This window comes from Gambusia affinis, linkage group LG23, assembly GCF_019740435.1.
Source record: "Gambusia affinis linkage group LG23, SWU_Gaff_1.0, whole genome shotgun sequence".
NCBI classification, from domain to species: Eukaryota; Metazoa; Chordata; class Actinopteri; order Cyprinodontiformes; family Poeciliidae; genus Gambusia; species Gambusia affinis.
Genome location: NC_057890.1, coordinates 8,315,887 through 8,340,876, shown reverse-complemented (window position 1 = coordinate 8,340,876; position 24,990 = coordinate 8,315,887). Strand labels below are relative to the sequence as shown.

The 24,990-nt window shown below is 41.3% G+C and overlaps 1 protein-coding gene across 3 annotated transcripts in view; it reads left to right on the top strand.

Annotated features, from left to right (window-relative positions):
- Window positions 1–22,342, top strand: part of atxn7l1 (ataxin 7-like 1) — a 32,128-nt gene extending 9,786 nt beyond the window's left edge. For 2 of the 3 annotated variants that reach the window (XM_044108542.1, XM_044108543.1), the window contains exons 4-12: window positions 9,456–9,654; window positions 9,768–10,192; window positions 12,825–12,907; window positions 15,245–15,501; window positions 15,975–16,176; window positions 16,488–16,609; window positions 16,867–17,349; window positions 17,782–18,031; window positions 18,120–22,342. In XM_044108542.1, coding sequence (XP_043964477.1) covers window positions 9,456–9,654; window positions 9,768–10,192; window positions 12,825–12,907; window positions 15,245–15,501; window positions 15,975–16,176; window positions 16,488–16,609; window positions 16,867–17,349; window positions 17,782–18,031; window positions 18,120–18,137 — 2,039 coding nt within the window. In that variant the 3' untranslated portion in view covers window positions 18,138–22,342. Of the gene's footprint in view, window positions 1–8,130; window positions 8,245–9,455; window positions 9,655–9,767; window positions 10,193–12,824; window positions 12,908–15,244; window positions 15,502–15,974; window positions 16,177–16,487; window positions 16,610–16,866; window positions 17,350–17,781; window positions 18,032–18,119 lie in introns of all 3 variants that reach the window. The other variant, XM_044108544.1, reaches the window with a different exon arrangement.
- Window positions 22,343–24,990: the final 2,648 nt, after the last annotated feature.

Below are 24,990 nucleotides of genomic sequence, written 5' to 3'. Positions count from 1 at the left end.
TGACAACCAGATTGATACAATAACTGGTGATTATCACTCCAACCTGTCATTTATGTGAGCGCCCAGGTGCCACACGTTTATGCCCTCTAATAATCAGGAGCAGGCAGACGAAAGCCGAGAAGCACTAAATAATTTACAGGTGGAGTTTTGTAAACAAGTGTTTTTGTCTAACAAATAGGTACACCCACTAATGTGTGCCTTCTTTTATGATAGATCTTTAATAATCGCTGTGGTCCTTTCTGTTGATTTGCTTAAAACAGTATTTTAGTGCATCAATGTGTAAAAACAAATATTATGTGGATGGGAAATGTCTAAACAGGATGTTAGCGGACAGAATCCGCAAACTTCAATGTATTATCTACCTTAAATAAATATTCTAGTTATAGGGTATGTCTTTGCCAAACAATCCTGAGATATAGGTGTTGATTGTATTGAGCTCTGGACTTTGACTAGGCCATTCCCTTGTGGCTCTGGCAGTCTCAGGGCATTATTTGCCCCAACGGTGTGAATAATTAAATTTTTCAAAGTTTTATATGTAAAGAATTTGTGAAAACCCTGTTCTTCACTACCATCTACTTAAGGATTATCCTCGACTTTGTTTTGATTCGTCATATATGATTCTGAGCGGGGAAGAGGAAGGGACAGGCACAGGGTCACGCTCAGTGAACACACACACACACACACACGCAAGCAGACTTTTCCTCAGCATGAACAGCAAGGCGGGCAGAGTTGCACACACATCCTCACTTTCTGTTTCTCAGCAGAAGGAGGTCAGCGCTATTGTGGGATGCACACTCACAAATAAACTCCTGGCAACCACTGTTGTTCTGTCCATTCTCCTGTCCCCTACAGCGACCGCAGTCCCCTCACCACTCCACCCACTTTACTCTTTTTAGCAGAGTTTCTGCTTGGTCTGGTGACAACAGGTCTGAAGCACAATCATGCACATCAACGCTCGCAGCTGAGCAAGGGAAACATCCAACTTTCCCTGTTAAAGTGTAGTGATTCTGGAAATTCTGCAGCAAAAAGACATTTTATCATAATTTCATGCCAAATTCAAACTATTTTATTGCTTTAGCCAGATACCTCTTTGTATCTTTAAAAGAATATTGTGGCATGTAAAAATGCTCCAGCTGACCTCCCCTTTAAGTTCCCTTTAAGAGCTCACATAGTTAAGACGGTTTCATGATACGCGATGTACTTCCTTCTATTGTGGCGCATCCTCACACGCGCCGTCGTTTCCCCGCTGGGGTTTGACTCTAAATGTTGTGACCCACATAAGCGTCATATTTTGTCTTTGTGTTTATTCATCGAGGGCTTCGCTGTTGGGCTTGACCTGCACATCAGAGCAGCTCCGAGGTTTTACAGCTACACACTGGAGAGAGGGCCAGGCTGGCTGCCTCAGGGCATCCCTGCCTCCTGGCTCCGCATGCACCGTTTGCTGCTCCTATTTGCTGCTTTGGAACATTGGAGGGATCTGAGGCCAGTAGATGTGCGCAGATGATGAGGTTGAAGGGAGAAAATGGAGCACGGTGAAATGTTTGTTTCCCATTGTCTAGAACATCCATCTGTCTGCCAGTCACCCATAAATTTTTCATCCGTTAGTCATCTATCCATATGTTGATTGTAGGCCAGAAACGATAACAAATTTTGCTGAGCGATTAATTACACAAAAACAAAAATAAAATGGATTATCAGTCTCCTTTAACAAAGAATGCACTTGAATAAACACTAAACATCATAAAATCAAAGCGGAAATAAATACTGCATTCAACCAAAAGAGTGCAGATTATGAAGTCTGTATACTATACTGCCCTTCAGTAATCATTAGATTTAAATAGAGAAGATGGGCATGTCAAACTAACTGATGCAATAGTTCAATCCCACCTTAAGCCCAGTTCACACTACACGACCAACTAAGATTGTCGCTTACGACGATCGGGTCCAGTTGGTAGAACGTCGTGGCCGCTCCGATCTAAATCAGGCATATATGCATATTCAACATGCTCTACCGTCTTGTCCAGTTTATCACTGCAGCGTGTGGGATTTTCCCTGACTGGGAGCGAGGTTGCAGCCTGTTGAATGTGACAGGTAGCCAATTAGAAAGCACGGATTCTCCTCCTGAGGGGAAAGCATGGAGGGGAATCCCAAACAGCTGACGCGGCGCAACCCAAAGTCCAGTGGACATCGGAGATGATATGAGGAAACATTAATGTTTATTCAACATTTCGTGTAAAGAATATCCACAGAAATGACAAAGAGAGGAGCATGAGCGAAATTGCTACCGCAGTATACCTGGTAACTTTTCAGCTGTTCACCATTAAGGTTAATCGTTAATAAGAAGGTTATAATGATATTCATTCAGTCAGGACTTTATGCTGACACTAGCCACATGCATTGCAGGTATGTTCCACTAAAACATTGATTAATGCCTGGTTTTAAAATTAGTTAACTGGACTTGTAGCCATTATTTTGTTCCCATTGTTCTCAATGTAATTTTAAACATTAAAACGGTAAATACTAATTAACCAATGAAGCTTAAACACACAAATGGTAAAAAGGAAAGCCAGATTGACTCACCTCCACATCATAGTGCAGCAAATAAAGCCCCGTCCTCCACTCTTTTATACAACTCCTTTTCTTTTTGTTACATCTTTTATCGCTTAAAATAATCTGTCCATTAATAATCCATCCATCCGTAAATCATCCATCCATCCATTGTTAGTCTTCCATCCATTCAGCCATTCATTTTTTGGTCCCTCATCCATCCACCGGTCATTCATCTATCCATTGACTGTCCATCTATCCATCAATCCATTTTTCAATCATCCACCTGTTCATTCATTTGTTTGTCAATCATTCATTCATTCACTATAAAGTTTTGGATTTCAGCTTAAAAAAACTTGGCTAAAAAGCACAGAAACCAACAGTTGCGTTCGCCAGACTGGTTCATTTTTTTGTGGATGTGTTTATTTAGTTTTTCTTAAAGTGAAGCAGGCATGCAAATTCTTAGCATAAATTTCCCTGTGGGATATAATCTAAATCTGCGGCACTGGCAGTGTCAGTACCATAGTCTGTCTAGAGATCGTTCAGAGAAGAAATGTGGGAAAAAAAAAAGCTCAAAAATACTAAAACCTTAAAAGCTATTATTGCCTAATCAGGGTGTAAAAGTAAAATTTTTGCTGTAAGAAAAAAGTAGAATTTATGTTCCCTGTGTAGGAAGTTGGTAAACTACCCAGAACACGAGTTCTATATGGGCATCCCTTATGGTGTGTTTGAAACCGGACTCCTTGTGCGCCCCTATCCCCACCAGAGATGAGAGGATTCACGGGTCAGTGCAGATTTCTGCTTTTGAAGCCATGTGTTTGAATAAATCAAACCTCCATTGTATATTTTTGACAATTCAACGCTCTACTTCTCCTCTGCTCCTCTTCATCTCCTCACTACCTCTTCCTCCTCCTGGCGTGTGTGAGTAAGTTGAACACACGATGAAAGGGCCATGTTGCTGCTGTTAGTTGGAGCATTTTTCTCCAACTCACTTCTTCTCTCTGTGTGGCTGTGGGTTTATTGAGCTTTCAGGCACATCAAATCAATTCTAGATATCTTCTCAGCTTCAGTATACCCCGAACTTAAAAACCGTGATGCTTCAGAGTTTGAGTGCGTCGTCATAAAAGTTTGTTGTTCACATCGCTCGCCGTCTGAATGTTGGTGGTGAAATTTGCCTTTAACCACAGAAGCGCTGATGGGTTTCACTTGCCAATGGGGTGTGACGCGCACAACTTAACAGTTGCTGTTGTGGTTTGGAGGCATATTAGCTCTCAGTCGGGCTTGTAAAAACCGATTCTTTTTATCTCACCGAAAATGTGGGGTGACATTATTATTTTATTTTTGTTTGTTTGTTCTCAGGATTATTTTTGCCCTCATCACCTTTTCACTTGGAGGACGAAACAGGAAGTATTTTTAGTTCTTCGTGCTCATAACTGGTCCAGTTGTTTTTGCTTTACTTTTATTGTCAGTTAACTCAAGTCGTGTTTGGGAGAGCAGGTCTGTTCACAGTGACACATCCTGCTTTTGTTTGCTCTTAAAGTACTCTTTTTTTTTCATCAGCAGTGCTCTGGCAACCAAAGTTTGTTTGTTCTTTCTTGCTCTCTTTAACATGCAAAGTACTCTGGAATGACAAAATGGTCTAGTAGTAAATAAATTGGTAAAACATTTGGCATGATTTTAAGACAATTGACATAAATCTATTACGTATTATAAGTGCGGATATTTAAATGTCCATGGTTAAGCATTTAATACATTTTTAGACAGGGAAATAAATGAACTATTTAAAATTGTATATTAAAAGACATCTCTGCATTCCACTGTGAGAGAAGGACTTGAATGCTTATACTGTTTCTCAGATGATAAATTGTATTCTTTGTAGCATTTTAATTAGTTTTTTTTTTTTTCTTTCCTAATTTGATCTGAAAGGGGCTGTGCCGATCACTAAAGCTTCAGTTTTGTCGTAATCGAGCTGAAGAAAATCCCGTAACATCCAATTCAGTTTGACTTCACCACCGGTGTCATCTGGGGACACTACAATGTACACCTGCATGTCATCAGCATAACTACGCATATAAATGTCGTACCTTGTGATGACACCACCCAATGGGGAGCACACAAAAACTAGGGGACCAAAAATTGAATCTTGTTGTACTCTGTTTTTTTGTTTTTTTTAATTGTTTTTTATGATTTGTGTTTTGTTTTTTAAGTTGCAAATTTTGGTCAAAATAACCCACTTCAAAGAACTTTGCAGAATATATTAAGTAAAGTTTCTCTGGTTTCTTCTATGTTCTAAAACCAAAGATTAGAATGACACAGAGCAAATGTTAAAGCCCCATGTGGAACTGACAAAAAAAGTGTTAAGCATCTACAATTATTATTAGACTGCTCAGAAGATTGGGTAATTTATGACGCATTTGTCTCTGAGTAAAAACATTCTTGCAGAAATTTTCAAAAAATTAGTCTCGCTCAATGTTTGGATTTGGGTTCTGTGTGCAATTGAATTCCTATCCTGAAGCAGATTAAAACACGACACTTCCTAAATGTAAGCTATACATTTGTTTACAACATTAAGTCAAACGGTAATTTATTTGCCGCTTCTTAAAAATAATTTTCTGGTAACCGTCTTCAGAAGGATATCTCCTGTGTAAACCAGCACCGTCATTGTGTTGCTGGCTTATCCAGAACTTCGTGTTGTTTATGAGAGAGCAGCTGCAGATGACAAAACACTTAGCAACTGATATTACTGGGGTTCATCATCACAGATGTTTGTTCTTATATTCTCATCTTTCTCTCCTTATTGCTTCTTTCTCAACATACTCGACATAACTCAGCTGAGCTCTGAGAGCCGACTTCCTTATCATCTTCTGGCTCTGCCTGCAGGTTGAATCAGAGACCAATGAGCAGCCAGCTGGGCTGTCAGCACGGCCAATGACAGCAGGCAGGCAGGCGAGAGTAGCAGGGATAGCGACCTTGGGGTTGAGTGGCTTGGTGGCCTTGCCAGAGGATTGTTCATTTAAGTGAATCATGGTGTCCAACTTCCAGTTTGTCCTTAAGTTTGAGTGTTTTGGCAAAAATAGGTTCATTAGCTTATATCTTGTTAATGACAAGTACTTTTTGTCATTACATTACCTAGCATTACTTAATTGAAAAGCTGCTATACTAGATTTATGACTTTTACTTATTAAATTTGACCTAAGTTGTATCTTTTTGTCCTTTTAAACCAAGAAAAACTTTTTAAAAAAATGTCTGTTTTATTAGCTAAAAGTTTACAAAGTAAATTATTTTCTACAAAGCTAAGTAGCATTTGGAATAAAAATGCAAGCATGAAACCTTTAAAAGCCAACCACTGGGAGTTATTGCAACAAATGTGTCATCGTTCGTCATCTACTTTTGGAGCGCCGACATCTTAAAATAACACCCTTCTTCAAAATCAACATATAGCATGTGACTGTCCAAATAGCTTCTGCAGAAATGCTTCATGATCACACGTTATGCTGGCCAATAAAACAATTTCAATATTTTACAGAGTAATAGAAAATAATAAAAATGTTAAAAGCAGGGTTTCTTTTTTAATTTAACAAGCTCGCAGTACATGTGACCTATCGGACTGTATAAAAGAGATCCGATTGGACCTAGTAGTACATAAATATATATATACATATGTAGATGAAAATTACCCAAAGAATGATACTACTTCATTACACCTGTGGGCGTAAAACAGTAGGCAGATGCTTAAATCAGAGCTTCAACTGCTTTGTTGAGTTGTAAATCTGAGTTGACTAAAACTGTGTGAGCCCAACATGTGAAACAGCGAAAGAACATGTGAATAAATGTCTGAAATTTGTACTGCATGCCAGTGAATGCGACTCTGGACTTTAGCCCTGCTATTCTGAATACAGCTGCCTCCGCTCGTTGTCTGCCTCCGGCGCTTTATTTGCACACCCGTCACACAGAAAAATCACAAGAACAAGAAAGTCTGTGGAAAAAAAAGAAGTCAAAGTGTTTTTTGTAGAACCGTAATGCTTAGAGTTGGTGCGACTTAAATCTGTTTTCGCCAGAGTCCACTGGGAATATATACATTTTAATATAAAATCGTGACATGATCTTGTCCCTGTCGCCCACAGCCCACTTCCACACATTCACTCTGAACAAACACACAGATCAGGTTAGACTGAGTTCTGTTATGCTGCCCTGCCATTAAGTGGTTGTTCATGCTATGTGCTGCTTGCTGGGTGAATCAATAAATGTTATTATAAAGATGCGGGAAGAGTGGCTTTTATAAGCATGAAAGGAGACAGAACCAGACTTTATTGCCGTATATATTAGTAGAAACACTTACAATACCACATTTAAACAGGTTTAGTAATATTGAAAAATGAAGTCATCTAGTTAATTCAACTTTATTTATATACAACGAATGTTGTTTCAAAGCATTTACCTAAAAAATCATTTCAATTCAATCATACATACATTCCAATTGCAGGTAGTTTCATTTTAAAGTAGTTTAAAATGTTTCCATCTTATGAATTAATAAAAACTGAAGCGAAAACAAACAAACCAAAAAAAATTTATCTGGAAAATATAGTGGAAGGAAAAAGTGCTATTTTTGAGGATTTCACCTCAGCTGCACATGATTACAACTTCGTTCCTCAGCCTTTTGGTGGATTTTTACCCTGCTTAAACTCCAGCCACGTAGTTTGACGTGGTCCAGATTGTGAAAGTGAGTCAACTCCATTATGAGCTGGTCTGACTTTAGGGATTCAACTTTGGTTGATTAAGAGAAAAGGCAATTTTGTGCCTTTTATGCATCTTTAACATCGATACCATGTGTGGCTGGTGCCGTATCCACAATGTCGCAGAAAACGTTTTTTCTTCTTCTTCTTATTTCTTTATATGTGGATGTACTGTGTGTTAGCTTGCGACGGTTTGCCTTTACACCTCAGTGTGTGTGAGAGAGAGAGCATGCGTTGTTCCTGAAACCAGGGAGCACTTTGAGTCTTGCTTATGGAGACGAAAAACTGCTTGTGGGATGTTGTTGATATTCTGACCTGTGTGTGTGTGTGTGTGTGTGTGTGTGTGTGTGTGTGTGTGTGGTGGTGGGGGGGGGGGGGTGGGGAGGGAATAAGAATGTGGCGTTGCAAAAAGTTCGATTTGCATGAATATCCAGGTGTTTTTTTCTTTTTGATTGCTCATGATTGAGAACACGGCTTCCTGACTGACGTGCCAGTTCAAAATCACTTGTTTTCTTTTAACTGAACACATTTAGTAACTTTTAACCCTTCCTTGTCTGTTAAAGTTACTTTCCTCTGTTCGCACGCTTCAGTTTTGCCGCTTCCTGCACACTTTGATTCTTATCGCCAAGCAGGAAATTCAGACTCACAACATTTTTGTGCACACCGATTTTCTTTATTGATTATTATTATTATTATTTTTTATTTTGACCTAACTTCTCTATATTGATCTTCGCTGCCTAAAAGACAATCAGTGTGTGAAGGGGGTGTGTATGTGCGTGTGTTGTCTTTCTCCCCTTACACTCATTTTCTGAGATGTTTACGACATCTTCACCCCTCTGTTTTCATTCAGGTAGCTGGGATATAGTTTCCCTGTGAGACAGACTCAGAGAGAGACAGTCCTGGACCACACACCCCCAACCCCCTACCCACCCTGCTCCCACAAAGAACATGCATAGCAAAAACCGTAAGTTAAGCTCCTCTCCTCTCTTCAGCCACCCCCCCACCACCACCACCACCCCGAATCCTCCACCCACACACCCAACAGACTTGTGTGTTTGTTTTTCCCCTTACTGTGTCTCGGTGGTCTTTCTCTCAAGCACTCTGATCAGATCCGGGTCAAAACGGGTTCATTATTGTCTGATTTACATTAGTAAGGTGGCGCTCATCAGATGAGTGCACTTCAGGTAGCGTTGGGCATGTTGCTAACTGGAAGTTGATTTGAGAACAGTTGTTCTTGAGGAGAAGTTGAGGCACAGTTTTGATATGTGCTTTGCTATAAAACAGCCATCTGGTTAGGGAGCAGGAAAGAAGTCATTACATGACTTTCAGTGTTTTATTCCACTTCTGATTGTCAACAAGCAGGAGGGGGGGGAAGAAGTACTCTGAATGTTCCTACTGACAAAATAGTGCATGCTTTTAAAATTGTTTTGTTTATAGCTCCCTTTGCAAACATGGAGACTGAAATTGTTGCCCATTTGCCTTAGCAAAACAGCTTAGGCTTAGTCAGCCTTGAATACAGAGCATCATTGAACATCAAACCACAGTTTCTCATTTGGACTGTGGGTCATTCTAACGCACGACCATTCTTGTACCTTCACAAACCTGAACGCAGCCCTGGCTGTATGTTTAGCGTTGTTTTTGTGCTGGAAGGTGAAGCTCCACCATGGTGTAAACCCTTGTGGCCTCAAATAGGTTTTCTTCCATGATTTTCAAGCACTTAGATCCACCGTCACCCGTCTTCTCGTCAACTTTGAAGTGTTTCTCTGTCGGTGGTGAAGAAAAGCGTCCCCACATAGTTTTTACTTCCCCTGCATTGATTGTGAACTACATCTGTCATGAATTTATTTATTTTTTTTTCTTCTTGGCACTGAAAGAGGGGAAGTGGCTGAACACAAGTCCATGCCAAACTTTGAAGAATTTTTTATCATAAAAACTATAATTTTTCCTCCAGCAAAGTTTACTCTGCGCTGGACTATTGCATACGTGGTTATACAACAGATTGAATTTATAGTTCCAGTGTGACAAAATTTGGGAAAGTTCTTTTGCATGGTTCTGTATGATGAGTGTGTTTCTATTTACATTCCTGTTTTCTGTGTGTGTGTGGGTTAGCTAATCTTCTACTCTTCCTCGTGGTTAAGGTAACCATTACTTTTTCTTCTTCTTGGGGTGTTTTAGAGAAGCGACACAGCTCCCCAGTTCCCTCCAGGAGCCCTCTGCTTCCCATGAAGCCCAAAGCGCCTGCGGTGGCCCCCGCTGTGGCCCCCACGCCGGAGGACTCTCTGGCTTTCAGGGTCCCCAAAGACTACCCTCACTCTCGCTTCAGCAAGGCGCCGCTTGCCGTCTACCCACCGAAAGGAGCAAGGAACAAGACATGGTTTGTGCATCTTTCCACTTTTCAAACATTCCGCTCAGCTTTTGCAGCTTCCCATCCATACATTTTCGCCACATTTTAACGCTGCGTTTCCGTCTCCCTTCCCCTCCCACCAGTGTGTCGTTACCGGTCGTGAGCTTGGAGAAGATGCCCTGTCTGAACCGAGCAGACTCGATGTCGCACGTTCGCCTCAACTCCTCGTCCTCCTCTTCTTCGTCCTCATCCACGCTCTCGCCGCTCAAATCTTCCTCCTTCGCCCCGCCGGCCTCCCAGCGCTCTGGCGAAAAGCTCACCAACGGCCGTGGTAGCGGCGGCGGCTCCGTCACGCCTCCGTCCTCCCTGGACAGGCGGCCGAGCCCGGCCCGATCGCCCCTGGACAGACGGGCGCCGTCGACGGCGTCTCCCTCCCCGATGGACAAGAAGCCCTCGCTCTCGCCCTCCCACAGGTCGGCTCTCCCGCCGTTGCCGTCGCTTTCGCCTTTGGAGAAGAAGCAACAGAACGGAACTAAGACCCCCGCTAGGCCGCACAAGAGAGCCTCAGGTGAGTCTGAGTCCAGAGGAATGGACTTTAAGCTGTTCTAATTACGAGTGGTGAGAGTTTTCTTCTGAGTTCTAAAGCAAGATTTCTTTTAAGTCATCATTACTGTGTAAAAATAGAAGCGAAATGGAGCTAATGGTGGAATTGTTTATCGTCTTTCATTTACTGCTGTAAAAGCTGCTTATCTAAAGAATCCCCCCTCTGCCCCACCCACGGTATCCCAACATATTTATCATCTTCATATTCTGCACCACCTCCTCCTTGTTTTTCTCTGACATATTAACACTTGGTTGAGTTTTTCCCTCTTCCTCTCTGCTCCACTCTGCTTGTTTTGCTCTTTATCAGACCTGCTCTGTCAAGTCAGTGTAAATTGAGTGTGTTTGCCTGTGTGTGTAAGAGCACGTGAGTTTGTTTACATCTGTGGTGCCTGTTTGCCGCTGCGTAGATTTGACATGTTGTCCGGTGCAGCAAACGCAGAAAGATTACGAGGATTATAAAGCAGGCCAGGACAAGATTACAGCCTTCTCCCAGCAACAGTTTAAGATAACCTGCTGACTGGAGGTTGTAGTTTGCCTTTCTGTTTTGCGCGGAGAAACTCCCCGTGTCGGCTAGGGTTCTCTAGCAGTCAGAAACATCATCCAGTCAAATTTGTTTTGCTTCCAAGTACGGCAAAACCTGTCCAGAGTGGAATCCACGTTTTTCCATCGTAGTTCTCTGTTTACTTTTGCAACTACAAACTTGTTCCAGTACTCTCTGTTCAGCTGCTTCACAAATTGGCATTACGTTTTAATCAAGTCTAGAGAAAACAAAGCTCAGAGATTAGAAGTAATCTGCATTCTTGTTAGCGGTCCCTGGATTTTATAAACACTGAAAGCTAAGCCAAGAATGATCCTTCTACCCGTTATGTCTAGGTTTTAAGTAATGTTTTTTGTCTTTTCAGCATCTTACTTGTGGCTGCTTTCTAATGTTAACATTGGGGGTGGATTGGCTGGAGTCCCATCTTGTGACTATGGAGGGAGCTAAAGCTTAGGGAGATGGTAAACATCAACATCAACTTGCAGAAATGCAAATGGAAACTTGCAAAAAGCAGGTCAGCAATTATGAAAAGTATCAGAAAGTTTCCACAAATTACTGACCAGGGTGAAAATAACCTTTGGCGTGCTTTTTTTTTTTTTTGTTAATTAGAAGGTTATAGTTATATATTGTTTTGTTATCAAAAGAGGCAGACTTTTTGGTTGAATAAAAAGTATTTTAAATCTAAATCGTCCAGTGTTATGAACAACTTTGCATTTGAGTTGTAGTAGAATTTTGTGCATTTTTTTTTAAAGTAGTCCAAAGACGAAATAAGTTTGCAACCCTGCTAATTGCTCTGGACCCTTGAGAGATATATTTTGTATTTTGGAGTCAGAAAAGAATGAAACATATGAACAGCATTTCCACTCTCTTCAGAGCAAACAAATTAAACACTGAAATATCATGCATATTTTTGTTGGTCAGCTCTGGAAATGTTTGTCATTCTGTATATTCATGTTCTTTGAAGCACTCTTCTAATACTCATTGCTAAGTGAACTGTGCTTTTATAAACAAACGCGAGTAATCTTGTAATTCCTCCATTTGTTGGATTCAAAATCTCCAACCTGCCACATATTTTATTTCTCCTCTGATCAATGTTTCTTACATTTAAGTTCTGGATTAAAACAGTTTACACAGATGAGTTTGGGTGTGTTATAGTCAGTAGATCAAACCTATCAGGGCATCTCTAACATTCATATTGAGTCTTTTCCTTCTTTTTTTTTTTTGTCATAAAAAGAAATCACATCTGAACACTTTTGTTGTTTTTTCTGTCATTCCATCATGATGTCTTTTCTTTTCCTCCATACCTATGCCTAAGACTGATATTTCTTAGGCATAGGACGGCTTTGTTTTTTTTTTGTTTTTTTTTTTGTTTTGTTTTGTTTTTGTCAATTTTTGACCAGATTGTATCTTTGAAGTACCTACATTTCTAATAAGCTGGACTTTTTTCTGTCGGCATACCGTTTTGGTTTTAGTTCGTTTGTGTCGTGTGTTGGTTTTGAAAATCTTCTGATACAGCTAAGCTAGCTAAGCTAACAGTTAACAGCTAAGCTAACAGTTAGATAAAATATGCTGAAATGTTTGATGTAACTGTTGCCTGAGCTTTGTTACCTAGCTGCCAAGATTAAATAGATTTTAGCTGAACAAATAAAGTGAAAACACGTCCTGTGCATTTGCTAAAAGCTAAAGTTTACATTTCCTCTTAAAATCAGTGTTGCCTCCAGGCAGCATTCATAAGCAACAGAGCTAGCAGGGCTGTCAGTCATTGGGGACTCCTGCCAGCCTGCCAATATTTCTTGCCAGAAGAATTTGCCACAGCATGGATCACTTGTTCATTTGATGTGTTGGATACAGAAAACACAGGCAGCGATCTTCCACAGAATCACTGTATCTGACTTCTTTAATTACGTCTGAATGATTGAAACTCTCAAGGTTGACGTGAAGAAGAACAAGCTGCTTTCTTAAAGCGTTGAATTAGCTCAGGCAGTGCACCGTAGAGCTTCCTCTTCCATCTAATGAATTTGATATATTTTAGTGTAATCTGTGTGTGTTTGTTTTACAGGGAGAGTATTTGATCCTGACAAGCATTGCGGCGTGCCCGACCCCGAGACGAAACGCTCCTGCACGCGCTCGCTCACCTGCAAGGTAACGCAATCCGACTTCCCAATTTTCTCCCGCTTACACATCCCCTTCTGAGAGAAAAAAAAACAAAACAAAAAACGCTAAGATCACCAGTCATCATATCTATAGCTGGGATCTCTCTGTGCTTCCAGTTTCTCCATTAGTACAGGGTAGCTCTGCCGAAGCGTTCCAGGGTCCTCGCTCCTCTTGATGAGTTAATTATAGATGTGAGATGAGGCTGCATCATCGTTTAGCTGTAATACTCTATTACTGGCCTTTAATTACCTCCACCAAGCTTTACTAATCTTTTCAAACACACTGGTTATTAAGTAATTAAAGCTCAATCAAGTGACTGTTTGTGTATACTTTAAGGAAAAGGAGGGAGGGGGGATATTTTTTTATTTTAATTTGTTTTCTGGACATGTGGCATGATGTGAAACTTGTACATGAAAAGCGTTCACTTCTTTACCAGAGGTGCCAATAAGTATCAAGCATACTTTAAAAAAAAAAAAAGAAGAAAAAAAATTCTGGAGGTTTGCATTAGCTTGAAGCTAGCGTCCTGCTCGTAATATTATTTAACGTTTCACTTAACTTTTTAATTTATCATTTTTTTTTTTATTTAATCTGCTTGTAAAGACGGATTTGGTCCGATCCGAACAGTGCTGAGTTTAAAACCGAGCACCTGCAGAGTAGCGATGGAGTCGAACACGCACTCAGGAAGTTCCCGTCACGAGTTCTACCATTAGGCAGATGCAATTTGCAATTACGCGCAGCATTAAATCTCCACCAGCAGCATTAGTCCTGTGCTACAGACAGACAGAGGTAGGTAGGATCAATGGTGCTGTTCCAGTTACACCACACGCTCGTAGCTGCTAAATCCCTTTCGCTGTCAGGATCAATTATGCAGTGATGAAGAGTTGAGAGAAGCAGCATTGCTTCTTTTCTTTTCTTTTTTTTTTTTTTTTTTTGCATCAGCCGTGTTCTTAGCTGCAGCCTGTGAGATGCTGAACATGATGAACAACCTTTGGCTAACCAGACCATTTAGCCTGGGATCTTTGCCTCTTGTCTAAACATTCGGCGGCCCAATTAGTCATCCTGGATGTCCTGATGCATTCCGCAGCAGCAGCAGCAGCAGCCTGCTTGTGCTCTTCTGCATCTCGTATTTTTTTGTTTTGTACTTTATTGAAGGTATGTAAATTAATAGATCAGCAGCTGCCCTTCATTTTGCAGAGCTGGAGGTATTTCAGTACAGGTGACCTCTATTTTACAGCAGGGGCTGAATCCTGCCTGCTAACAGATCAGTTTTGCGTCATCTCAGTAATTGCGATTAAAAACCAAAAAATTTAATCTGCAAACAGCTTTATTTTTTAAACATAATCTCTGTGCGCTGTACAGTTGAGACCACTCTAAATATAGGCCTGGTGTTGGTGTGTTTATATTAATGAAGCAAACTGTGGGTGTAAGTTTTTTGTTTTATTCATTTAATTGTAGTAAATCTCTTCAGTTAGCAGCACTCTTTGTGCATATTATTGTAATTATAAAATCCCGCCCTGGTATCGTCAGAGCAACACGTTGTTCTGTCCTTGACCTTGCATCAGAAGACAGAGTGCTCCCTAAAGCTCTCCGTCTGTCCTCACACTCAGATTGGTCAAGCTGTCACTTTCTTATCCTTCTGCAGTCGGGATAGTTGGGAGTGTGATTTATGCACAATTTGAAGATCCTCCCTGACTTTTTAGTGTTAGTTTTTTTTAAATAAGAAATGTAAAAATCGTCCTTTTCTTAAATTAAAACAACACTTTACTCGAGATATTTGGAAATCCCTCTTACAGGTCACATCAGTTATACATTTCTGTTCATTTTGGGTAGAAACGTTTTGTTTTTGTTATGGGACAATTATTCCTTCTGCTTTTAGAACCTTTTTTGGCTCCTACTGTTTTACTCTGATTGTGGCAACCATGGCAACAGGGTGGTTTTTGTGTGTGTGTGTGCGTGTGTGTGTGTGCGTGTGTGTGTGTGTGTTTTGCAATCCATTAGCCTCTGATTGGCATCCCAACAGCTCAATAGTACCGTGAAGTTCAAATCAAAGGTCATCTGACTGTGGGATGCTGTCGGCTTCTAAAGCCGACGGATGAGCATATCTGAACAAGTTTTTCATTTTTTTCCCTTGAAGTGCCGGTTAATGCAACTGGCACGGTAAGCTGCCTTGTAAACACACTTCAGAAAATTCTGTGTTTGCTTGTTAAAACATCTGAAAGGACACATAGCCCGACTGTCCAAAATGAACAAGTATTAAAATCCACTGTGAACAACAGAAAATACATCTGCGGTTAAACCTCGTCCTCGTTCCTCGTTCTGCCACAGACTCACTCCCTAACCCAGCGCCGCGCGGTCCCCGGCCGGAGCCGGCTGTTTGACGTGCTGCTGGCCGAGCACAAGGGCCTGGCGAAGGAGAGGGAGGCTCTGAAGGAGAAGGAGAAGGAAGTGGCGCAGAGAGGGAAGGAAGCGTGCGCCCAGAGCGTCGCGCCCCAAGACACGGCGAGTCCCAGCAAGCCCCACTGCCCCGGCGAACGACCTCTGTCCTCGCTGAAGCAGCGGCTTGCAAACGCACACATACTGAGGTAAAGCCGTCACAGGGAAGACCGCCTGGTGCCCGACAGATGATAGTTGATCACTGCCACCGGGAGGTTAAGCTACAAAACGCGTCTTCTTCACAGTCAGTATGGATTTACAGATTGATCTTTCTTCCTCCGCTGTCTGGAGTTGAAATCTTTAGCGCTTTCTCAAAACATGTTGAACTCATTCACTTCGTGATATTCTCCTCTTTGGGCTGAGTGCAGCGCTCCTAATGTAATAAACACACCCACACTGGAAGGTTTATTGGCTCCATCTCTGCTGCTCGTTGCGATGAGCAGATCCCACCCATGTTGCGCGGATTCTCTCTCCAACCAGATCTGAACTGCACTGAGGAAAAAAGACTCTGCGTTTCCATGCTTAACCACCAGGGGGTGCTGCAAAACACCAACACCAATAAGGGAGACACAAATGTGAGAGTACTCACTCGTTTTCTGTGTTTCCGATGGATTTTCTCCAGAGTTCCAGGCGGCGCCTCCAGTCCTCTGCCTCCAGCGGCACCTCCTGCCGTGACGCCCGTCCCGGAACCGTCTCCCGGCGGCTGGGCGAATGCAGCAGGGGACAGCGGCCGGCTTTCCAGCGATGAGGGAGACGCAGAGACCCCGGATGACGCCGACAGGCCTTCCCTGCACTACTCCAGTCATCATCCACGGCCTTCAGGGGTAAATGTCAAGAGATTTAACGGTGCAGAAATCAAGACTTGAGCATCTGTCCTATTTTTATATTGGCATTTATTCTTAATTATAGAGAAGCAAAAGGTTTCGAATTGCTTGCAGTGACGATATGTAACGTCCTTGTAAATTCAGCTTTTTGTCCAACATTCGCTTCTTGCGTTTCTCCTGTTTGATCCCTGGCGTCGTTCTCATATTCCTTTGGCCTTTCATCCTTGAATGTCCCCATTTTTTCCTGCCTCTTATTTATCCGAGTCTCGAGCCCTTCGCTCTCAACCAGCTTCTCTTGTGTCTCCCTCCAGTTTTGCGTCTTCAGCAGCCGGCTCGTGGGTCCGGGCTACTACGTGTTTGACAGGCGGTGGGACAGGATGAGGCTGGCGCTGCAGAGCATGGTGGAGAAGCACCTCAACGCGCAGATGTGGAGGCGAGTGTACACCAACTTTTCCAACCCTTCATTAGAACCATAGTTGGATATTAAAATTGAGGTATTCGTGGGTGTGAAGTGAATCGGAATGTAAAAATCTGATGTCAGTTGTCTCCAGGAAAAATGTGGCAGAAAAGTTTTGTACTATTTGCTCACAACAAGGAGGCTATAAATTTCAAATGTCTTGTTTAATTAGTTCATGGTAAATCTTCTGACAGCTAAGGTTATTTATAAGAGTTTGGTTTTGCCTCTTCCAGGAAGGTGCCTCTGGCTGCCGAGAGCCTCCCCTCCAACTCCATGTCCGTCGCCGCCTCGGTTACCGCGCACCAGGCTCCTCCCCCTACCGTCCTGTCCTCCTCCTCTAACAGCCTCACCTGCACCGCCACATTGCCACAGCCGGCGTCGGCAGCCGGACTGTTCGGCGTCCGAGACTCTCCGGGAAAAGCCCGGAACGGCTCGCACAAAGCCGGCCGCTCACCCAAAGACCCGGACGTCCCGGCGGCGGGGTCGAAAAAGAGAAAGAGCTCTTCGCACCCTCCATCGTCGTTCTCGCCGTCGCCATTTCAGACCGTGGACGTCCACAGACAGAACGGCGGCAGCTCTCATCAGACGTTCCAAGGCTTCGGGGTGGCCAGGGCTTCCCCGGCCAAAACCAAGGGACCTCGAGTGGGAAGCGGGCTTCTGAGCAGCTCAGACGACTGGCTGTCCAGAGCAGAGCGAAGCCACAACACACACAACTGGTGAGAAGAGACACGGTTTGTGTTTTCCTGTATTCGCCTCCTCTCGACTGAGGTGGAGTCCTTGGAGGAGAAAACATTCAGGCCTGACTGACATCTCCCGGAACATCGCGAGAGAAAAATCTGACAGTTGCAAAAGTTGTTTGACAAAAAAATAAAATAAAAAAATGACTGAACGTCACCAATAAATAACATTTGCAACAATGATGGGAACATATATATATATATATGTATATATAGACATGCTTGTCTCTTTTCTAAAGATGAATCAGGGTTTAATATTTAATATTTCAGGATCACAATAAATCCATGCATGCATCCAAATACAAAAAAAGTTTGTATTTGGATGCATGCATGGTACACAAAATCCAATCTGGAAGATTTATGGAGCCGTGTTTTCCAGTGATGAATTTTTGTTTTGTTTTCTATTCTTAGTCGTGAACTTGACACCAGCAGTCTAACCTACACGACCAGGGAACCGTCCACGGGCCCCCACCTGTCCATGCCTCCGCCTACAGGACCCTTAGCTTACGGCGGAGGAGCAGAGGGGAGGAAGAGGAGGAGTCCCGGCTCCTACAAAGGGAAATCCAGCAAAGCGAGCCGACCGGGCGGACTGGAGAGCCTCTTTGGGAAGGGAAACGACGGCGCAGGGATCTTGGCGTTGGGGCCCGAGTCGCCCAGACAGGTTGGTGGTCTTCAGGCTGCGACGCATCGCAATCGACGTTCAGCGTTAAGGCGAAGCTCCGAATGATAATTCTGTCTTGTTTCTGCAGACCAAGTTGAATCACTGACAGAAAGCCGTTGTGCGGACAGAACATCGGGCAGCTCTTCAGGCCACCACCATTTGTGACCTTTGACTTCACCACTCTTCCAGCGACGGCTTCGGTGTGACACGGTGGAGGGGGGGAGGGAAGGAGGGGGGCGTCCTGTCGGGAATCTCCCATGCCTCTCTCTTTGATTGTGGTTTTTACAGAACAAGTTGACAAAACAACAACAGCAAAAAATAACTATTTTTTTGTAAAGGGAATTTGCCGACGACTCCGGCGCTGCAGAAGTTTCTGGAGAACGGCGGGTTTTGTTTCCAGTCTGCTGGGCAAAGAAAGACATCTGTGATTGTTTTTTCCAGGACCAGCCAACACAACTACTGTGGGACTTTATCTATGCCACTTTGTTGCTCCCACTGGCCTTTTCTCTCATCCTGACTCTGTCTGTCTTTTAGTCTGAGAAGGAGAGCGAACGGCAGCGAGGTTGGCTGGGTTTTAGCCAGTTTTCTCCCCTTGTCTTTGTCTCCCTGCGTACCCAGTGGCTTTGTCCGTTTCCCTCCGTTTCTGTCCCAGCATGCCTGTGTTCCAAGTGCACTTACTGTCCTGAGTTCCTCGGCTGACCCCACCCCCCGACCCGCCTTCTGCGTCGGTGCCACGCGGAAGTCCTGCTCGCGCAAAACGGAGGGAAGGAAGTGTTCGTGTTACCAATGATGCCACGTCGGTGCGTTGTATTTCAATACCGGATAAAATTTGACTTTTTTCACCCCGTTTTTTTTTCTTTTTCTTCTTCTTCTTCTTTGTTCTGATTTTGATGGACTGGCATCCAAAGTGGAATTATTACAATGGTGTTGGATTGCTTTGGTTTTTTTTTTGTTGTTGTTTTTTTGTATAATAATTTATCATTCTTAAATAATGTTTGGTATCGAAGTGACCATTAAGGTTTGAGCTACAGAGACTTTTTTTTTTTTTTAGTATAATAAAAAAAAATCTAGAGAGAATTTATATGGCATTTTTGAAGAAATGTTGAAAGTATTATAGTTCATATTTGTACATATCTGTTATTATTTTTGTATTTATTAATAATTCTTCCCTTTTACTAAATGAGGCCAAGAGATATGTTTCCCTTCTTGTTTTGGTTTTTGCCTAACAGTAATAAAGAGCTTGGCATCAACTTGCTACTGAAACTTTTCTTTTCGGTAGCAAGTTGATGCCAATAAATGATGCGCACAAAGCCAGGCGTACACGTTTGGCAACTGCTGCTTTTTCTGTTTTATTTTCATCTAGTTGCTTTGCAAGTTGACAACGATAAGTGTTCGGTTTAAGGAAAGGTTAAGTGTTCACCTCTGTAAGCATGCTCCTCACCCTCCATACTTATTAGCACCCTCGTTAAGGCCTTAGAGCAAATTGATAGTCGGCAGATTTTTGCATAAACCTCGCACTGGAAAATGGAGACGAGAATTCAATCAGAAGGGGGGGGGGAAAGACTTTTGATCATTTTAAAGTTTAGGTCGAAAGTTTAATTTAGTGGTTCACGACTCTGTTTCTTTGGCTAGAAATACGACGCTACTTGTTACCAAGTTTCCATGGCTGCCAATAATATACAAGCTAGCTGTTCAGGGGGCAGAACAGGGCAAAACATTTTCTGTCCTACCACTTCAAACATAAATAAGTGAAATCTGGCATTAAACAAAGGTTGGCTGTAAGAAAAAGCCCCCTCCGGCCTCCAGTCCGTACGGTAGAGGGTTTATCATGCTGTGGGCCTATTCCCATTCCAGGTGAAGAGGATTTTGGGAACCTCTCCAACCTTGTGAAGTGTTACAAAAGAAAACACTAAAAGCCTGTCCTACTTTTTTTATTTTTGTCAATAATGTAGGATTAGATCCCCACTGAATAGTCTTAAATCAAAAAGTGAATTTTTCCAGATTTATTCACTGTGAGAATCTGCTATTCCACAGGAATCTCCATTTACTTTAATAATGTTTCCACGCTGCCAGAAGTGCCAATGAGTGTGATGGGTGTTTGTTAATGATGCTGAGTTTCAGGTATTGTTTATGATCATGCAAACAACACAATAAGCATCAGCAGTACTGCTTACTGTAGATTTCTCAGCATAGTCCGGTCCAACATTCACTCTTGTACACTTCAGATCCTTCACTAAGTTCCTAATCAGGAGCTTTTCCACATATAATCTTTCCCAAAGTCCAATCTTTTTCAAAGGTAATGCACCATTTCATCTGTTGAGCTAATAGGTACTCAGTATTTTTAATTTCTTTTTGTGAAGCCTTATTTATTTTCATACCAACAGGCCCACCCACTACTTATTCCCCCTTCCAAAGTTATAAAGTGCTTTTTTTTTTATCTTTCTTTATCTTCCGGTCTTGTCTCAGTGCGATTATGTGGGTTGTGATACGTCAAGTCAAAACTGGGTCAAAAATGCTCTCGCTTACTTTCGGCGAGGTACAGTTGTGGGTTTTTTTTTGTTGTTGTTGGTTTTTTTTTACTGCGGCAGCTGATCGGGCCGCTGCTCTGGAACTGCAGCAGTAGCCATTCCTGTGAGTCGCTTTCCTTTTTAAGTGTGCATCACATCCGTGTCATCTGGTGGCAGATCTCAGCAGCCAAAGAAAACATCGAAGCGTTGAGTTTTAAATGAGTTCTGTCGGATCTTTAGCGGCATCTTTTGTAAATGTGGCGAGAAAACTTGTTTGGTAAAAGTTAGAACACTGAAATTGAGCAAAATGGGGTTTTTTTAGTGCACCGATCACGCATGTGGACTCCCTGATAATAGAAAAGTAACTGAAAACCCTTAGTTGAACCCTACAGCAGCGTAGCAGTCCTCTAACCTGCTTCTGTGACGACTCAACTTTGTGCTTAAGCACTAATAACGAACAAATTGTACATTATCGGTTGTTTCTAATTCATGTTTCTGTTCCCAAGTACTTAAAAAGGGCTTCCTGCCATGACACTTTTGTCGATCGGTGTGTGAGGCTTGCCTGCAGCACCCTCCGCAGTTGTTGGTACCTTTCGTAAAAATGTGTGAAAAGCCATAAAATTCCTTAAATTTTTCTTGCAGTATGCAAGAAACATTTCTGGCACTGAGAACGCAGAGAGTCCCTTTGGAGAAGATATATGGGCCCCACAGCATGACAGATTCTCCATCATGCTTAACAATTAGTGAGAGGTGCTTTTTTCTTTTTTTTTTATAAACACACATCCATTACTTTTGTATTGTGGAGATTTTGTTTCTGAAACGTATTGCAATTCCAGATTACCTCTTTCATTAGGACGTATGTACACTGTGCCCATTTCCTTTGGATGCACTGTGAAATGGAGAAAAAACAAAGAGAACTTGCCAGATGAAGTCAGGTAGATATCCACAATTTGAAATATTTCTGCAAACTTCCTCCCCTAAAATACAGTAGGGCATGTGTGGGCCTGGTTTTCTTTGTTTTGTTTTGTTTTTGTTTTTTTAATATCATGAAGGTGTAAATCAAATTCTGTTGGCTTCAACCTGAATCTGACCTTTTTTTTTTTTTTTTCTTCTTTTCTCAGAAAGATAGCGATTTAAAACTCATTGCCAAATCAGCACAAATAGCTGTCATCAGAAAAGGGTTTTGCGTTCACCTTAACTTGTGGTGCCAATAATTTTAGAGCGTGCTGAAAGTGCTTGGACCAGTTGAGTAAACCAATTCAGTCTTGTGCTCGTTTCTGTTTAAGATGCTCACGGTTTCTTTGGGTATAGCTCAAGTCTCCCATTCCTACGAGAACAAAGGCTAATTTGCATTTTAAGAGCTTATTTGTTGTAGCTAAATAGGCTTTTTTTTCTTTTGAAATCCCAGAAATGGTAAGCTACCGTTTTCTTGCAGCTAAAACTGAGTAAAAAGCTTGTACCCAGTGTAAAATTTTGTCAAATTCTTTTTTGCTCTTTCTCAAATTGACTAACATTAAAAGTGGATCTGAAAGTGTTTCTAGGATTTACAGCAAAAAAAAAAAATTATGTTTATCTTTTATCCGTCGCCCAAAATGCCCCAAAAACCAGCACACTGTTGTATTCCGATCCACCTGTGGTGAATGTTGAATGTCCAGGGGAAAAATGCCTTGTAAGATTTTGTTGGTTTATGAAATCTTGGTGCAGGTTGTTTTTTTTTTTTGTTTTGTTTTGTTTTTGACAAACCAATGTAAGAAATACTGTAAAAATGTCTTATATTCAAGCTTTTATTAAAAGATTGAAAGAGGGGGTGTTGGTATTTGTAAATTGAATATGGAGCATTGAAATTCTATTGAGCTGCGGCTGAATGTTTTTATTATTATTATTATTATTATTATTATTATTATTAATGCATAGCATACTTGTCAATGCAATGATCTGTTGAATGTTTGAAAGTTTACAGTGAAAATATAAAACTGAAACTCTTCCTACTTCCTTTCAGGACTATTTCTGATGATGTGCTGATGTTTTCCTTTTAATATAAAATCTGAATTAATTTCCTAATATCCTTCTTGTACACATTCTAATAAGATGCTAGTGATCAAATTTGATAAATATATAGTTAAGGCTACTGGTGCTAATACACCCTTCCTTGCTAAAAAGGGTACATAGGCAACTACATTAGCAAGAACATTGGTTACAGAGGGGAAAAAATAGCAAGCTAGCGCTCTTTTTTTTCTGCCATGGTTTAAGTAGTTAGCTAACTAGAAGAACTAACTAACTAGTAATTCTAGGTTAGAAGAACTAGCTAGTTAACTAGCTAGCTAGAAAAGGGTTTAGCGTTTACCTTAACCTGTGGTGCCAATAATTTTACAGTGTGCTGATTGCTGAAAGTGCTTGGACCACTTTCAGCCACTTTCTTCTAGCTAGCTAGAAGAACTAGCTAGTTAACTACTTAAACTTGCAAGTTAAAGTATTTAGCTAACTAGCTCGCTCTCTTTTTTTTTTTTCTTTTTTTGTTTCTGCCATGGTTTAAGTAGCCTCCCAGCCAGAAGAACCACCTAGCTAGCTCTCTTTTCTTGTTTCTGTCATGGTTTACGTAGCTAAGAGAACTAGCTAGCCAGCTCGATTTTTATTTTATTTTATTTTTGTTTACATTTCTGATGTGATCCAATTTCATTTGTGATGGTTTTAAAAAGTCTTAAAATTTAATTGGTAAAACCTCATTTAGGGGTAGGTCTGATAAAATGTGGCTAAAAACTTTTACATCCCACACAAAATAAGATCCCAATAAATTACACGCACGTTTTGGGTTTTAAAGTGTAACACTTTGGTAAGGGCTCACCAGGAGGTAAGCCTATACATACCTAGGTTGTTAATCTTTGTTAGCTAATGCAATTGTTTAGTATGAAATGCAGTGTTCACCGTTGGTTCTGACCACATCCTCCTCCATTAACAGAAAAGCCGTCTTTTGAAGTTGGAAATAAGATCTCAGGACTGTGACTCAGAAGCTTCCTCTACTCAGCAGGATGGCTTGCCAGGTCAAGGCCTACTTTAAAGGCAGATAGCACAAAAGCACTGCTGTTGTTTCTACCTGAATTTTTTTTTTTTTTTTTTTTTTGCTCTTCGCTCTTTGCTCTCACTTGATTCTAATGGATTCAGTCAAATCACTAATGGCCATAAGCAAAGTAAACCACAAGCAAATGTTGTGCATGTTCATTATTACTCCATCCTTTGAACAAAGTTGTGAAGGTGCACATTGGGATTTACTCCACTCTTTACCAAACATTTTTCAAGTACACCTCCTGCTTTATTTCCCGCCCTTAAAATAATTAGTTTTTGTCCAAATAAACAACCAACTTAAATTTGTAATTTTACACTACTTTCCCAATGCAATAAAACAGGAACTCTTTGTTCTCGACTTACACTACACCACCCAGCCAAATTGTTAATGAGCCTTCCAAAAGACATTACCAGAAAACAGCGTGTTGTACTTACTTGGTAAAACAAAAAACAAAAAAACTTTCTTGCAACACAGTTTACGTTTATCATTTCTTTATTACAGCAATTCAGAATACAGCTTGTATATCTCACATATCTCATCACTCCAGTCGGGGTTTCTGCAGTCTAATCACATCTTTACATGCTCAAAGAGATTTCAAATTTCATTTAAACATTTCATTTTCAATACTTAGTACGATTGTTAAAAAAAAATACAATTTCAAACCATATCAGAGGTTGAATTAGATTCTGTTTTAAATAGCATTAAGTTCAAATGTTAAGTTTAAACTGAAATAAGGTTTTTTTTTTTTAGATGTTGTGCTGCCTATTGTTTTCAGACATTATCAGCTCATTAAGATCCACAGTGTTTTGCTTATACCAGCAGAAATAATGTTTTAAGACGTTTTCGCACTTCATCAGAGGTTTTCCTCCGGTGAGTTGGCCGATTTCTGCTGCAGTTTATTTTCCGTCTGATAATGAAATTGCGCAACATCATTACTGCTGACTAATAATAGAGTGTTTCTTCTGCTTTCTGTGCCCAAACAGTCGTTGTCCGTCAAGCAATGGATTCCAGTAAACGGCTGTTGTGTCTGAAAGCAAAACATTAGAAATAGCTCAGTTTTAGTCATGGACGTTGTAAAGAAGGGCCGCCTCATGGATCAGACTTGTTTTTCCAGAACAACCAACAGCAACTTGATTACATGTAGATTGTGGAATTTAGAGGTAAAGTCAACACTCAAGCTTTTTACGCTCTTAAAGATTTTTCCCAAACTTTCTTTTTGTTTTCTTTTTTTTTTTCTTGTATGGGAGGGCACAAAAACAAAACGTGTGATCCAAAGCATCCACCGGCTCCCATAGTGCATCCTGGCACTATGTGTTCCCCCAGGTAAGTAGCATCTGACTATCATAGCCCACGCCACCTTCATGCATTGGTCTTGTACTTCTTGTGTCCTT